The 12,853-nt window shown below is 45.6% G+C and overlaps 1 protein-coding gene across 3 annotated transcripts in view; it reads left to right on the top strand.

The window, feature by feature from the left end:
• IQCA1 (IQ motif containing with AAA domain 1) overlaps positions 1 to 12,853 on the top strand; it is a 146,538-nt gene that overhangs the window by 105,304 nt on the left and 28,381 nt on the right. For 2 of the 3 annotated variants that reach the window (XM_032857562.1, XM_032857561.1), the window contains exons 14-15: positions 1,346 to 1,453; positions 4,778 to 4,977. In XM_032857562.1, coding sequence (XP_032713453.1) covers positions 1,346 to 1,453; positions 4,778 to 4,977 — 308 coding nt within the window. The remainder of the gene's footprint in view (positions 1 to 1,345; positions 1,454 to 4,777; positions 4,978 to 12,853) is intronic. The other variant, XM_032857563.1, reaches the window with a different exon arrangement.

Below are 12,853 nucleotides of genomic sequence, written 5' to 3'. Positions count from 1 at the left end.
GGTTCTAGAAAATATGGTGCATCTGGGTATTAAAATGGATTTATTTAAGCAGGAAAATTGGGGTCACTTTCAGATCACCTCTAATGTCATGTTTATAGCAATAAGCACTGGATTTAATGGTGGCTACAGGATCTCTTCCTGCTCTAGTGAAGGCGAAATTAACCACTCTCCTATTTATGACCTGCTCATTAAAAAGCGCAGGGATCAGAAGCCACAATGGAAGCTTTCACTATCACTCACTCTCTCCACCAATACCCATTGTCCTTGCCAAGGACTTTTTTTTTCCACAGGGAAGCTTTGAAAGCCTGCCCTCCACAACAAAACAGCAAGCATTATCTGGTCTCTAATTCCAATTTTCTTAGCATTCGAAAATGCTTTAAAGGTTTTCTCAGTTCACGTACATGTAAGAGCATTCTGTCGGACATATGTATAGAACATCGAAATTCTGCAAGACCCATACTTCTTATAGAAAGAAAAAGTTAAAAAAAAAGTGATCAAGATTCCGTGACTCAGGCATTGAATATTTTCCCTTCAGATTCTGGTACAAATCAAGAGAGAACTGTCTGAGCATATAAAGGGTCCGTCCTCGTGACAAATGGAGACAGCCAAACTAATTTTCTTGGTGACCTTATCTAAATTAGTTAGAAAATAACATTTCAGATTTATGACTAGTTACAATTAAGACCTTTGATGCCTTCTAATTAAACCTGTAAAGATTTATTTCTATATTATTCCTTTGGTAATCCTTTGAAAATGATAAAAATGTAAATGAATATGGCCCGCAAAAGGAGATGTTTCTATTTATCCTAAATTAGACTCATATCCTTCCTTTTAAATGATTGCATTTTAGGTTCAGATTTACCCTGCTCCAGTACCTAGTGGCAAGATCCCGTAGAGGGCTTCCACAATGATCATTCCACAATGATCTTACATAATTTGTGTTTAAAGTTTATGCCCATGTTAGACATCATCGCTTGGAATAGAAATATAAATGAAATAAAGCCTACCACATTTTAGTCTACTCTGTGCGTCCTTCCTTTTAGAACTTTGTCTTGCTTTGTGTATTCGAGAGTCCAAGGTCAGTTTTGGAAATCCTAGGAGGTTAGTGTCCTACTCAACAGAATGCACCATTCCAGTAGCCTGGAGAGCGGAGCGTTCAGGAATGGGTGGGTTTTCTAAGGCCTTGGTCTGAGAGAAGAGGTGTTCTCCGTGACTCCCGGCAACACTGTTGTATTTGCTCAGACATGCTGACTGTGTATTCTGTGTTAGTTTCACAGGTACCAAGATCACGCTGCTCAGACCAGCACAGTCTCCACTGACTTACCCTCTGGTTCTGTTCTCTCAGGCGAGTACAGTTACCTGGGGACCACCCTTCGCCAGGTATCCATAGAGCCCATGCCTTCCCTCCTGGACGTCAGACAGCTCATCGCCCTCTACGGGATCTTGCCACTAGGTAAAGACTCCACACACCCTGTTGTGCATTTCCTTTCCTTTTTTTTTTTTTTTTTTTAAGATTTTGCTTATTTGACAGAGAGAGACACAGCAAGAAGGAACACAAGCAGGAGGAGTGGGAGAGGGAGAAGCAGGAAGCCCTATGCAGAGCTCAATCCCAGGACCCTGGGATCATGACCTGAGCCAAAGGCAGACGCTTAAGGACTGAGCCACCCAGGCGCCCCCGTTGCACATCTCCTAGAGGCAGCGATGAACTGCTTGCTGCCTTGGCAGTATCTTCCTGTTTGATCTCTTCATGCTGACCACTCTGAGGGAGGGTAGTTCTATTGTGACCTTGATCCCGGAGAGCACAGGAAGGTCCTACCCGGGGGGCACGTGTGCACCACTTCTGTGGTGTGTTAAGCACCTGCTTAACATTCTGGACTGAAGGTCCCGTCAGCAATCAAGCACCTGCGATTAAAATTAATCAAATTAGACAAAGGGCTAATGTTAGGCTTGCCTTTTACACACAGGCTTCTGTTACTAGGTCCTTAACAAAGCCGACCTTTCATGAACCAGTGAAAGTGTGTTTCATGAATCTAAAGGGTCAAGGCTCTGCCGGTTTTCACTGATACCCACTCTAACTGCTAATTGAGATGCGGTCTTGATTGTTCAGACTAACGGACCAGAGTTCTGCAGTGTGGCGACAGGTGCGGGAAGGGCGGGGCCCTCTGTCACAGAGCTCTCTGCTGCTCTCCTTCTCTCTTACCATTTTAACAACCTTTTTATGGGTATGACCTCAGTCATCTGGGCTGCGGTCTGATGACAATTCTGAAAGAGAAATCGTGTTTTATTTGCTTAACTGGCTTTAAAATAATATGAGAATAGTTTGGGCACTTACAATATTGTTCCACTTTGACTTAGACCTACGGGCCAGAAATGGTCCCTTCCTCTTTTAATTTCATGTCAGAAGTAATAAGTGCAATTGGGGGTCAACATCAATTTTATATATACAAAACATATCATATATATAAGTGTATGATACTACGGGGGTCAACAAAATAAATATGCAATATTTATGAGGCCCATGCAAATAAAACAATGAGCCCTCAACCCTTATCACAGTGAGATGGAAACAGTAGAGCTGAGAGCACCAAGACCCAGCATGTTGTTACTGGAACTCCTAAGACGTCATCAAGGGGGACAGTATGTTTGATCCTTGACTCCAGGAAGCAAAATGTTGGATGTCATTTCCAAGCTGGTTTAAAAGCCTCAGAAGAAGGATACTCGGGGAACATCCCACCTGAATCCTTCTCTTGTCGATGAGGAACCTGAAGTCCCTACAGGCTGCTGACCTCCCTGGGTCCCAGAGCCAGCAGGAATTTCTTCTCGGTATCTGTGTGGGTGTGGTGTGTGTGTGTGCAAGGCACAAACCAGACAAACAGACAAGGACATTCACAGATCTGCCTTCAGATGCTCCCTTTAAATTTCGTAAATCTAAAATCATATCCAATGACAACAGCAACTGTGTTTGCTGGCACTGTGTTCAGGACCCAGCCAACCTGTCCACTCCGCAGAGGGCCCCAAGGACATGCCATGTGGCCATTCTGTACCCTGGCCAGGCAGCAGGAGCATCCACTGGCCTCCAGAACCCCAAGAACTTCAGCCAGGGCTCCCAGGACAAGGCGTGAGCTTTCTGAGCCCCCCAGGCAGATAAGGGAACACCCAGGATGCATCTGGTCAGCGTTCACCCGCACACGCTCCCAGAAATGTGACTGCCCCCCAGAATATGGAGGGAAAAAAGGGAGGAGGGCGCTCAGCCAGCACCCTTGGCAAATCTGCAACGCCAGCTGCCTTCCAGGGACCCCTAAAGCCGGAATCAGTCTACCTCCCCAGCCCCTTGCTGTCCCCCTGCTATATCACTAGCAAGAATTATCTGCCACTCCCCAGCACCTGTCTGACCTCCCTCTCCAGGCCCACAGTCACTGTGCCTCCTCACCCAGCATCTTCTCAAGGGTCCCTGTGTCTATAGGGTCCAGTTCTGCTGCTTCCAAGGCCAGCTCAGGTGCCACGCTCTCCCAGAAGTCCAGCCTGAGGTCCCCATCCCCCGACCTGGAAAAAGGTTCTTCTCTGAACCCTCCACGGCTTGCACAGATCTCAGCACTATTTGCCTCCTGTTCTGGTCACGTCTCCTCAGGTTCAGCTCCCGTCCCAGCCATAAACTCTCGACAGTAAGTCCTGAGTCTTCCCCACCAGCCCCCCGCCAGGGCCATGAATGCACCAGCCCCCAATACCAATGCTACATGGACCACCCGGTGAATGGCGTCCCTCTCCGATCGTGAGCAACAGAATCACCTTTATCGTATTACATTACTGTACTCCTCACTGACCACAAATAAAGCACGTCTGTGTCATTGCATTTTAAACAGAACTTACTCAAAACCGGCTTCCAAGATTATGTTAGGTAATCATAAAAATTATTCCTGATTATTTGATAAATTCTTTGTATCTTTTCACTTACACAAGAAGAAAAAGCACAATAATAATCGTAATTTGGATATATATATATTCCAGTTCATCAAAAAGTGCCCAGTGGCTGCCCAAAGCAAAGTCACATGATAGAGGAGATGTTTTGATCACAGCACTTTCCAGGATTTCATTTCATAATTACTTCATGCCAGTATGCACTCCACTTGTGTTCAGGATGGCAGAAGATGCTGGAGGCCAAGTCCCGCTTGGGCCGGAGGAAATGGACGGTGTGGCCGACCTCCGAGTGTCCACATGGTAACCCCAGGCCCTTCATCAACAGGCTGGAACCGAGGAAGTCTGGCCACTACACCTGCCTCTTGTTTTTCCCTTTTCTCTCCTGAGAACCACTAAGAAACATTCCCAGCCCTCCTTCCGGGCTGTGGCTGCGTGTCCGCATTCCTTTTCCTAAGCTTTCAAAGACTGTAGCAACACTGCCGACAAGCAGAGAAACGCCCTCCACCCCGGCCCGGGGAAAAAAAAAAAAAAAAAAAAACCGCCAGAGGTAAGTTATTGCAGGAATGCTCTTTAGAATGATGAGTTTGGGGGAAATTCTAGGGAAAGGGGCAGCAGGGAAGGCATGTGTAGAATAAGCAGGGTGGTTCGTGGCCCCCACCTCTAGCCCTGACATACAAAATCAAAGGTGTCACCGGCTAACTCAGACCAGGGATGTGCCTCCAGTTAGAAATGCTTTGGACACATTCATCACTGTTGCAGAAACTGGGGTCACACGCTGGAGGAACAGCCTTGAGGGACACTCTTTTCAGTGCCACTTAGCTTCTCTGCACAATTTTAGAGCCTCTGCCTCTACATCTTATAGGTTCTGCAACAGTGCACGAGAAGGCTCCTTTGGTGAAATCCCTGCTGCTGGCAGGGCCATCGGGGGTAGGGAAGAAAATGCTGGTCCACGCCATCTGCACCGAAACGGGAGCCAACCTCTTCAACCTGTCCGCAGCCAACATTGCGGGGAAGTACCCTGGCAAAAACGGCCTGCAGATGATGCTGCACGTGGTGGTCAAGGTACTGGTTGCATTTCTTGTTCAGATTACACGTTCAGATCCTGCCATTAACCCCTGACGCCCATGAGCGCGGACCCTTGCAGATGATTTCCGAAGGCTGACATGCCTATCACTCCTATACTCCCCCATCGCATCCTGCTATAAATCACTTCAACTGTGCAGCTGGCTGAGCATGCAACAGGCAGAAACAGCATCTTCCTTTACATAAATAATCCCTACTGTCCCGTCCAGATCAGCCTTCTCCTGCCGCAGGAAATCCTCCTGAAATGCCCCCACATGTCCCTGAAATCGAAAGCCACAATTTCTACCTCCAGCCCCCCTTCCTTTGGTAACAGTGTCAGCCACTTGCTTTGGGGGGGGGCAGTTGTTCTTTCACACATGGCACGAGTCGCCAAGGTATGTGGTTCCTTGGGCGTGTCTGCTCCTCACACAGATGATCCCAAGGAGCCTGTGGGAAGCTAAGCTGACCACAGGGGCTTCCATGCTCCATGATCTCTGGGCTGGAGGACAGGATACCCTAAAAGATCCATATACTACGCAGTCCCAAGATCTTAGAAGAGTTCTTCACCTCCCTGCGTCTCTGTCTTATGCCAGCAAAAGGAAGCAGTCAGACCAAATGATACTGTCATCCTTAAAAGCAAAGATTCTCTGATATGGTTTAGAAATGGGTAATGACAGTAATAGACAGGTGTCGATAGGTAGATGGGGAGATGATAGATGGGGAGATGATATATTCACAAATGGATTACCAAGTTTTCAAACATTTTATAACAGAATATTCATATTTAATATTAAAACTGGACAGATTTAATTTTTATTTCATTGAGTACCTGAAGGTTGTCTCTATGCTGTTCAATTCACTTTTAGTTGCTAGAATGCTGGAACAGCCAGCTTTTACCGCCTAGCAAGGACAACCCCATCACCTGGGGCATGGTGTCACCTGTGCATCAGCTCTCGGGGGGTTCTGGGGCTTATATGCAAGCAGTTGCCCTTAGAAATGGTTCCTTTTCCACATGGAGTTGACCGCTGGAGTGAGGCTGTGACGGCAATGGGATTTTGTTCTTTTAGCCTCGTGGTCCCTACCCTTGTGGCGGATCGGGACATTTCCCATTCTCCTTTCCCCTGCTGCTCACCCTGCAGGAATCCCTAGAGAGAGAATCTTGAAGACCTGGGAGGTGGGAAAGGAGGAAGGTGGGCAGGGAGTAAAGACCACCGAGCTGTTTAATACAGCCCTCCCCTCGTAGGGACCACCTGTGTCACCTCTTTACGAGGCTGTTGCATATCCGCAGCGGGCCGTGAAGATCCCATCCTCATCCCATTTACAGATAAAGACAATGGGGCTCTGACGTGTTCAGTAACTTGCCCAAGGCCACGAAGAGCATGTGGCTGAGCCGGGGTTCAAACCCAGCTCCTTCTCCTCTTTGCCCCCTGCACCATTTTTATCAAGGCAAAACGTGTAAAAGCTGAAACGCATAGATCTTAAGGATGCATCTTAAGCGCAAGCTTTGAAAAATGTACACAACCGTGTGGCCACCATTTTCATGGGTTTTTTGGTCCTCGTTTAACTTCTTTGAAATATCTGTTCAAGTCATTTGCCTACTTTTTACTGCATGGTTGGTCTTGTGATTTGCAAGCGTTCTTTGTATATTTTGGTTATGAGATCTTTGCCAGACGTACGTATTGCAAATATTGTCTCTTGTTCTGTGACCTGCTTGTTCATTTTCTAATTTTTTTAAGTTTCAATAATTTTTGATTATGTTATGAGTCACCATACAGCACATCATTAGTTTCTGATGTAGTGTTCCATGATTCTTTGTTTGTGTACAACACCCAGTGCTCCATGCAATCCATGCCCTCCTTAATACCCACCACTGGGCTCACCCATCACCCCATCACCCTCCCCTCTAAAACCCTCAGTTTGTTAACCGGAGTCCACAGTCTCTCAGGAGAAGGAAGGAAAGAAATGAAGGGGGGGTGGAGTCAGAGGGGGAGATGAACCATTTTCTAATTTTTTTGTCATTTACTTGTCCTATCTCTTAGTGCTACAGGGTGTGGAAACCTCCCACTGTGATCATAGAATTCCAAATTTCTCCCTCTCATTCTGTCAGTTTGTACTTCACAGATGTTGAAGCACCGTTAGGAGATGTGTCCACATTTCGGATCGGTGCGACCTCCTGTTTGGTTATTTTATCGTTAGGAAATGTCCCTTTTTGTCTCTGGCAATACTCCTTGTCCTGAGGTCCACCTCACTTAATACTAATGGAGCTCTCTTGATAACTCTTCTATTTTCAATGTCTTTAGAGTTAAAATGCATTTCTCGTGGGCAGCACGTAGTTGAGTCTTGCTTTCTTCTTCACCCTGACAACAGAGGCCATTTAATTGGAGCCTTTGCTCCATTTACACTAAATGCAGTCATGATCTGGTGGTGTTAGTTCCGCCATTTTGCTATTTGTTCTCCGTTGCCCCATCTCTTCTTTTATTCTTCAGTTTGTCCTTTCCTGTCTTCTATTGGGTTAACTCGGTATTTTTTATTACTTTATTTGGATTCCTTTATTATCTTTTTAGCAGTGCCTCTTTCTTCCTTTCCAGGGATTGCTCTACGGACTACAATAGTCATTTTTAACTTAGCACCGTGTATGCAGAGTTCATATTGTACTATTTTACATAAAATGTGAGAATATAATCCATTTGTTATCTGGTGTCCTTCATGTTTTTATCATACATTTTACATCTAGAAATGTTATAAACACAATAGAGTGGTACCATTTTTACATTATTTATATTAAATAGTCATATGTCTTATAAAGGAATTAAATGGTGGGGGCTAGGGATTTAGCATTTTACACTCATCTCCATATTCACTCTTTTTAGTGATCTCCGTTCCTTTCCACCCCTCCAGGTTCCCACGTGGTATCATTTCCCTTGTAGCCGAAGGACTTCTTCAGCATTTTTTTTTTCAGTGCTGGTCTGGTGGCAACAAGTATTTTTTAGCTTTCTTTTGATTTATTTTTAAATGCCTTTATAGCACTTCCATTTGTAAAGGCATGTTTCGCTGGATATAGAATTCCAGGTTATATTTTTCTTTAAACACTTTAAAGATGTGATTCCATCTATCTTCTTACCTCCGTATTTCTGATAAAAAGTTATCAGAAATTTGAACTGTTGATCTCGTGTGTGCATGTGTCATTATTCTCCAAATGTTGTGAGTATTTTTCTTTATTTTGGTTTTCCTCAGCTTGACTATGAGGTACTGGGAGTTTTTTGTTTTTTCTCTGGGCTTAAACTGCTTGTGGCTCACTGTGATCATTGAATCCATAAATACATGTTTTATACCAAATTTTGGAAACTTGGAACACCACTTCTTCAAATATTCTTTCTGCCCCATTCTTGGTCCTCTCCTTTGGGTGCTCTCGCCACACGGGTATTTGACTGCTTGATGTTGTTCCACGAGTCCTTCACGTCTTGTTCTCTCTAGTAGCCACATCAGATAATTACTGTTAGTCTGTACTCAAGTCTGTACTCTGTATTTTCTTCTACCATTGCCAATCTGATATGAAGCCTATCTTGTGGATTTCTTTTGTATTTCTGACATTTTGCTTTTCAGTTATGGGATTTAACTTTGCTTATTTTTATAGATTTTTATTTCTCTCTTGCAATTCTCCATCTATTCATTCAATATGACTATCTTTTCCTTTAAGTCAACTTAAGAGTTGCTTTACAGTTCTAGTCTGCAAATTCCAACACTGGGTCATCTTGGAGTCGCTCTCTGTTTGACTGTTTTCCTTGACTGTGGGTCCCATTTTCCTGTTTATTCATATCGTTAATTACCCTTATTTGCATATTAGACATTGTGGATGATGTGTTTTGATACTCCGGGCATGCTGGGCTTTGTTCTGACAGGCAGTTATATTACTGGCTGATCAGCTTGAGCTTTTGCAAAGGTTTTGTTTTCCAATTTGTTATTGTGGGTCTATTTTGGTTTTGCCCTTAGTCTAAGGTGAATCTCTTAGTCCTAGAACATCATTTCACTTTAATGAAACTTAAATGGAAAGCCTGAGGAGTTTAACAAGTGCCTTTAACTTGGCAAAGGCTAAGGTGTGTGCTTAGTTCTTCTAATTTTCTGGCTGTTGCTCTCCACTGAGCTTCTCGGAATCTTTCAGCGTGCAAGCACATTTCTGAGGCTAGCCAAGGATTTGAACACGAGTTGGAATTTAAAGCCCAGTAGCCTGGCTTATGGCCTCATGGGCTCACCGACCAAGCCCCAAGCACTAAGTGCTTCAGAGGAAAAGTAAAAGAAACCTACCCTCTTGCTTCCCCCTGACACCCCGAATAAACACCTAATTTTGCTGACATTGTCAAGTAACAGACAGAAGCACATAAATATTAAAATATTGACATTTCATAAGCATCCATATATACCAGATCCTGTTCTAGCATGTCTCTGTGTAAATTAACTCATTCTGTCCTCACAACAACCTTAGGAGGGAAGCACTGTCATTATCCCCATTTTACTGATGAGGAAACTGAGGCATTGAAGAAGTTTTCCCTGGCCAGCAGTGCTGCAATGTGAGCCCACACGGTCTGGGTCCAGAGCCACCGGGTGTCATCACTACACTATTCTGCCTCTGACTGAAGTAGAACTAGTTGAAGTGAGCCTCTTCTCCCTCCTACCACATGGCTCCCTTGCTCCTGGTATGACCCCAGGACAGAGCCAACGGCATGATCATGATGTGCTCTCTCTCAAGAAGTTGTTGTTTCCGCTGCTGAGAGTTTATCTTGATATCAAGTAAGCTATCTTTGCATTTATTAGAATCATTGCATTCTGACATCATGTGGGCCCCAAAATGCTGATCATCTAATTTTCAAAATGTGGAAGAGTGTCTTTATCCACTGAGGCCCCTCCATGTCTGAGTGCCTGACACCTGCCTCATTAAGCCTCACGTTCACCGTGTGTATAACCGATAAATGAAAGACGTAAAGGTCTCCGGAGTGGGTGTCATTCAATTAGAAGCCACGTGTGGTGGGCCACTGTGTCCTGGCATGATTGACAGAACCGCTATCTGCATTGCAAAGAAGTATTTGCTTTCAATTAACCACAGAAAAGTAGGAAGTGATGCCTGTGCTGGAAAATCAAGGGCAGGAAGCCATAGTGCATTCCTGTGTTATGTGAGCCATGGAGGGGCTGCGCCTGGCACAGAGCAGAATCTGACCTTCGGCATTTGCAGGAGAAGGTGAACTATAACAGAAGGGCCTGTTACTCATAAACACCTCCTTATAAAGAATTCCTATCTCTGAATTAATCTCCAGGAAGATAAGAATGCTACTCTTAGGAAACCGCTCCTAACCACCCTTCTGGCCAGTGGCACCTCAGGCTTCACCGGGCACACTCTGCTCACTGGGAAACACCGCAGAAATGAGCCTCGGATTTGTTTCCATGGCCTCCAATTCAAGTCCATTCTCTGATCGCTATTTTTGGTGGGCTGCTTTGCTTTACACACAATAATGCTAATAGATTAACAGTTTGGGTAAGGGAGTTCCCTGAAGAAACAAGTTTACTGTACAAATAAGCAACTGTTGTCTCAAATTCCCTCTTATACTAAAAGTGTACTTGGAAAAGAATACACATCTATCTAGCGGGGAAATATTAGAAATACATCTAACAATTAAGAAATGTGATAAATGATTAGTATTGAATACATATTTGGTAGAAAGTTATTGAAGAGGGGGGTGCCTGAGTGGCACCATTTGTTAAGCATCCGACTCTTGGTTTCAGTTCAGGTCGTGAACTCAGGGTCGTGAGATCAAGCCCTGCACTGGGATCCATGCTCAGTGTGGGCTCTGCTTAAGATTCACTCTCCCGGAACACCTCAGTGGTTCAGTGGGTTAAGCATCAGCCTTCAGCTCAGGTCATGGTCCCAGAGTCTTGGGATTGAGCCGCTCACTGAGCTGCTTTCTTGCAAGGAGCCTGCGTCTCCCTCATCCCTCCCTCTCTCCTTCTCCCTGCTTGTGCACTCGCTCACTCGCGCTCTCTCTCTCTCTCTCTGTGAAATAAATAAATAAAATCTTAAAAAAAAAAAAGATTCACTCTTCCTCTCCCTCCGCCCCTCGCCTCCCCTGCACTCTTGTTCTCCCTCTAAAACAAATAAATCTTGAAAGAAAGGAAGGAAGGAAGGAGTTATCAAGGCAAGGCACCAGCCTCCTTGGGTCTTCATGACGGTAAATCAGGATGGAAAAGCAGGAAGGATTCTCATCTCACCTGGAGTCTGACACATGAGAAGGAGTTTTATACACACTTTCCTTTTCAACCGCACCAATCCCAGATGAGGCGGGAATTAAAGTCTCCATTTTGCAGACAAGAAAAGTGAGGCTCAGAGTGCTTAATTTGACCAAAACTACAAAAGAACAAAGAGGCTGGCATCTAGACTTTAGCCCACATCTGACCCCAGAGCTGTCACCTGGCTCCCGAAGGGCTGCTGGGGAAAGGAAGCCTCCGTCGTGCCCAGCCTATGGCTGCCGTGCCCTCACAGTGAGTGACCCAAGGGCAAGGACATTCTTGGGTCAACGTGTCAGCTGGGGACACTTCAGTGTAAAAAGTTGAGGAACTGGAAGCTCCCACATGCTGTTGGCCCCTGGTGGATTTCCACGACTTCTGGATTCCCTCTTTTCCTCTTGTCCAGCAAACTCTTCTCCTGAACTTCTAGTCCTCCCACAAGAAGGCCGAAAGGAGGCCTGCAGAGCCAGGAAGGCAGACCAGGCAGAGAACTCCTATCTCATGCTCCCAGTCTTGAGAGAGATATTTTCTTCTCCCTGTGGTCCTTGAGCCCTCCCTTTCCTCCAGCGATAGCCAGACCTAGAGAGAGGATGCCCTCCCACACCCAGTGGTGACGGGTCTAGACCATGTGACCCATACTGGCCTACACGTCTGGACAAAAAGAAGTTATGATGCCATTCTTGCCTTGGCATCACCCACCAGGGGCTCCTCATTGGGCTCACAGCCAACAGCCTGCGGCCACATGCCAATAGATCTTGCCCAGATGTGCTGGTACGAACAGCTGGTACAGGAGTCAGGTGATGGAGAGCCCAGCCAATTATGTTTCTATAGCTCATGGAAACCTATACTCCCAGTTAATAACCCGAACAGAGACATTGTGGTTGTTTGTGGGTGGTTTTTTGCAAACACACAGATGTGTAATAAATATAATAATTACGGGAGTCACCTTCACAAGGTGGAATTCAATCAGGATAAAGCAAACACGTACCACATCTGACCCCAAACCACAGAGCCGCTCCCGTGAAAGAAAGTTTGAGTGGGGAAGACGGGACGGACACAGAATTGAGGAGCTCTGTTGAAGCACCAGGGATGAAAATAAGAGAAGAGAGGGACTGGTGACCCCAAGTCCCAAATGGGTTTGCCGTCCGAGGCCAGGTCACTATTCACTGTGTCATGGAGATGGTTTCAGATTGAGGAAGGGAACGCCCATGGACTTCAGAATGCGTTTTTTTGGATTGGGGGGGTGGGGTTTTGTTTTGTTTTTCCCCATCTTTTTTTAGCATGGACTTTATATTTTAGAGCACTGTTAGGTTCACAGCCAAACTGAGCGGAAGCTACAGAACATTTCCACTTGCCCATGGAGGGCTGAGTGGATTCCGCAGGGAGGGAGGGCCCTGGACCATGGGTGCCCCAAGCGTTGTCTGTCAGGGAGGATGTGCAGACATTCTGTGGGCTATAAATCACCGTAAATACTGTATCCATCTGCTCTTGTTCCCTGGAACGCTAATGGGGGTGGGCTAGGACCAGCGTCAATCCACAGGTATTAAAGGATTGTTAACCAATTTGGAAACACCAAAAGCAGGGAAGGCCTTGGGTGTGCCTAGAT

The sequence above is a fragment of the Lontra canadensis genome, unplaced genomic scaffold, assembly GCF_010015895.1.
Source record: "Lontra canadensis isolate GAN:19392208 unplaced genomic scaffold, GSC_riverotter_1.0 scaffold13, whole genome shotgun sequence".
NCBI classification, from domain to species: domain Eukaryota; kingdom Metazoa; phylum Chordata; class Mammalia; order Carnivora; family Mustelidae; genus Lontra; species Lontra canadensis.
The sequence above is the reverse complement of the archived record's forward strand: the minus strand, read 5'-3'. Positions and strand labels throughout refer to the sequence as shown.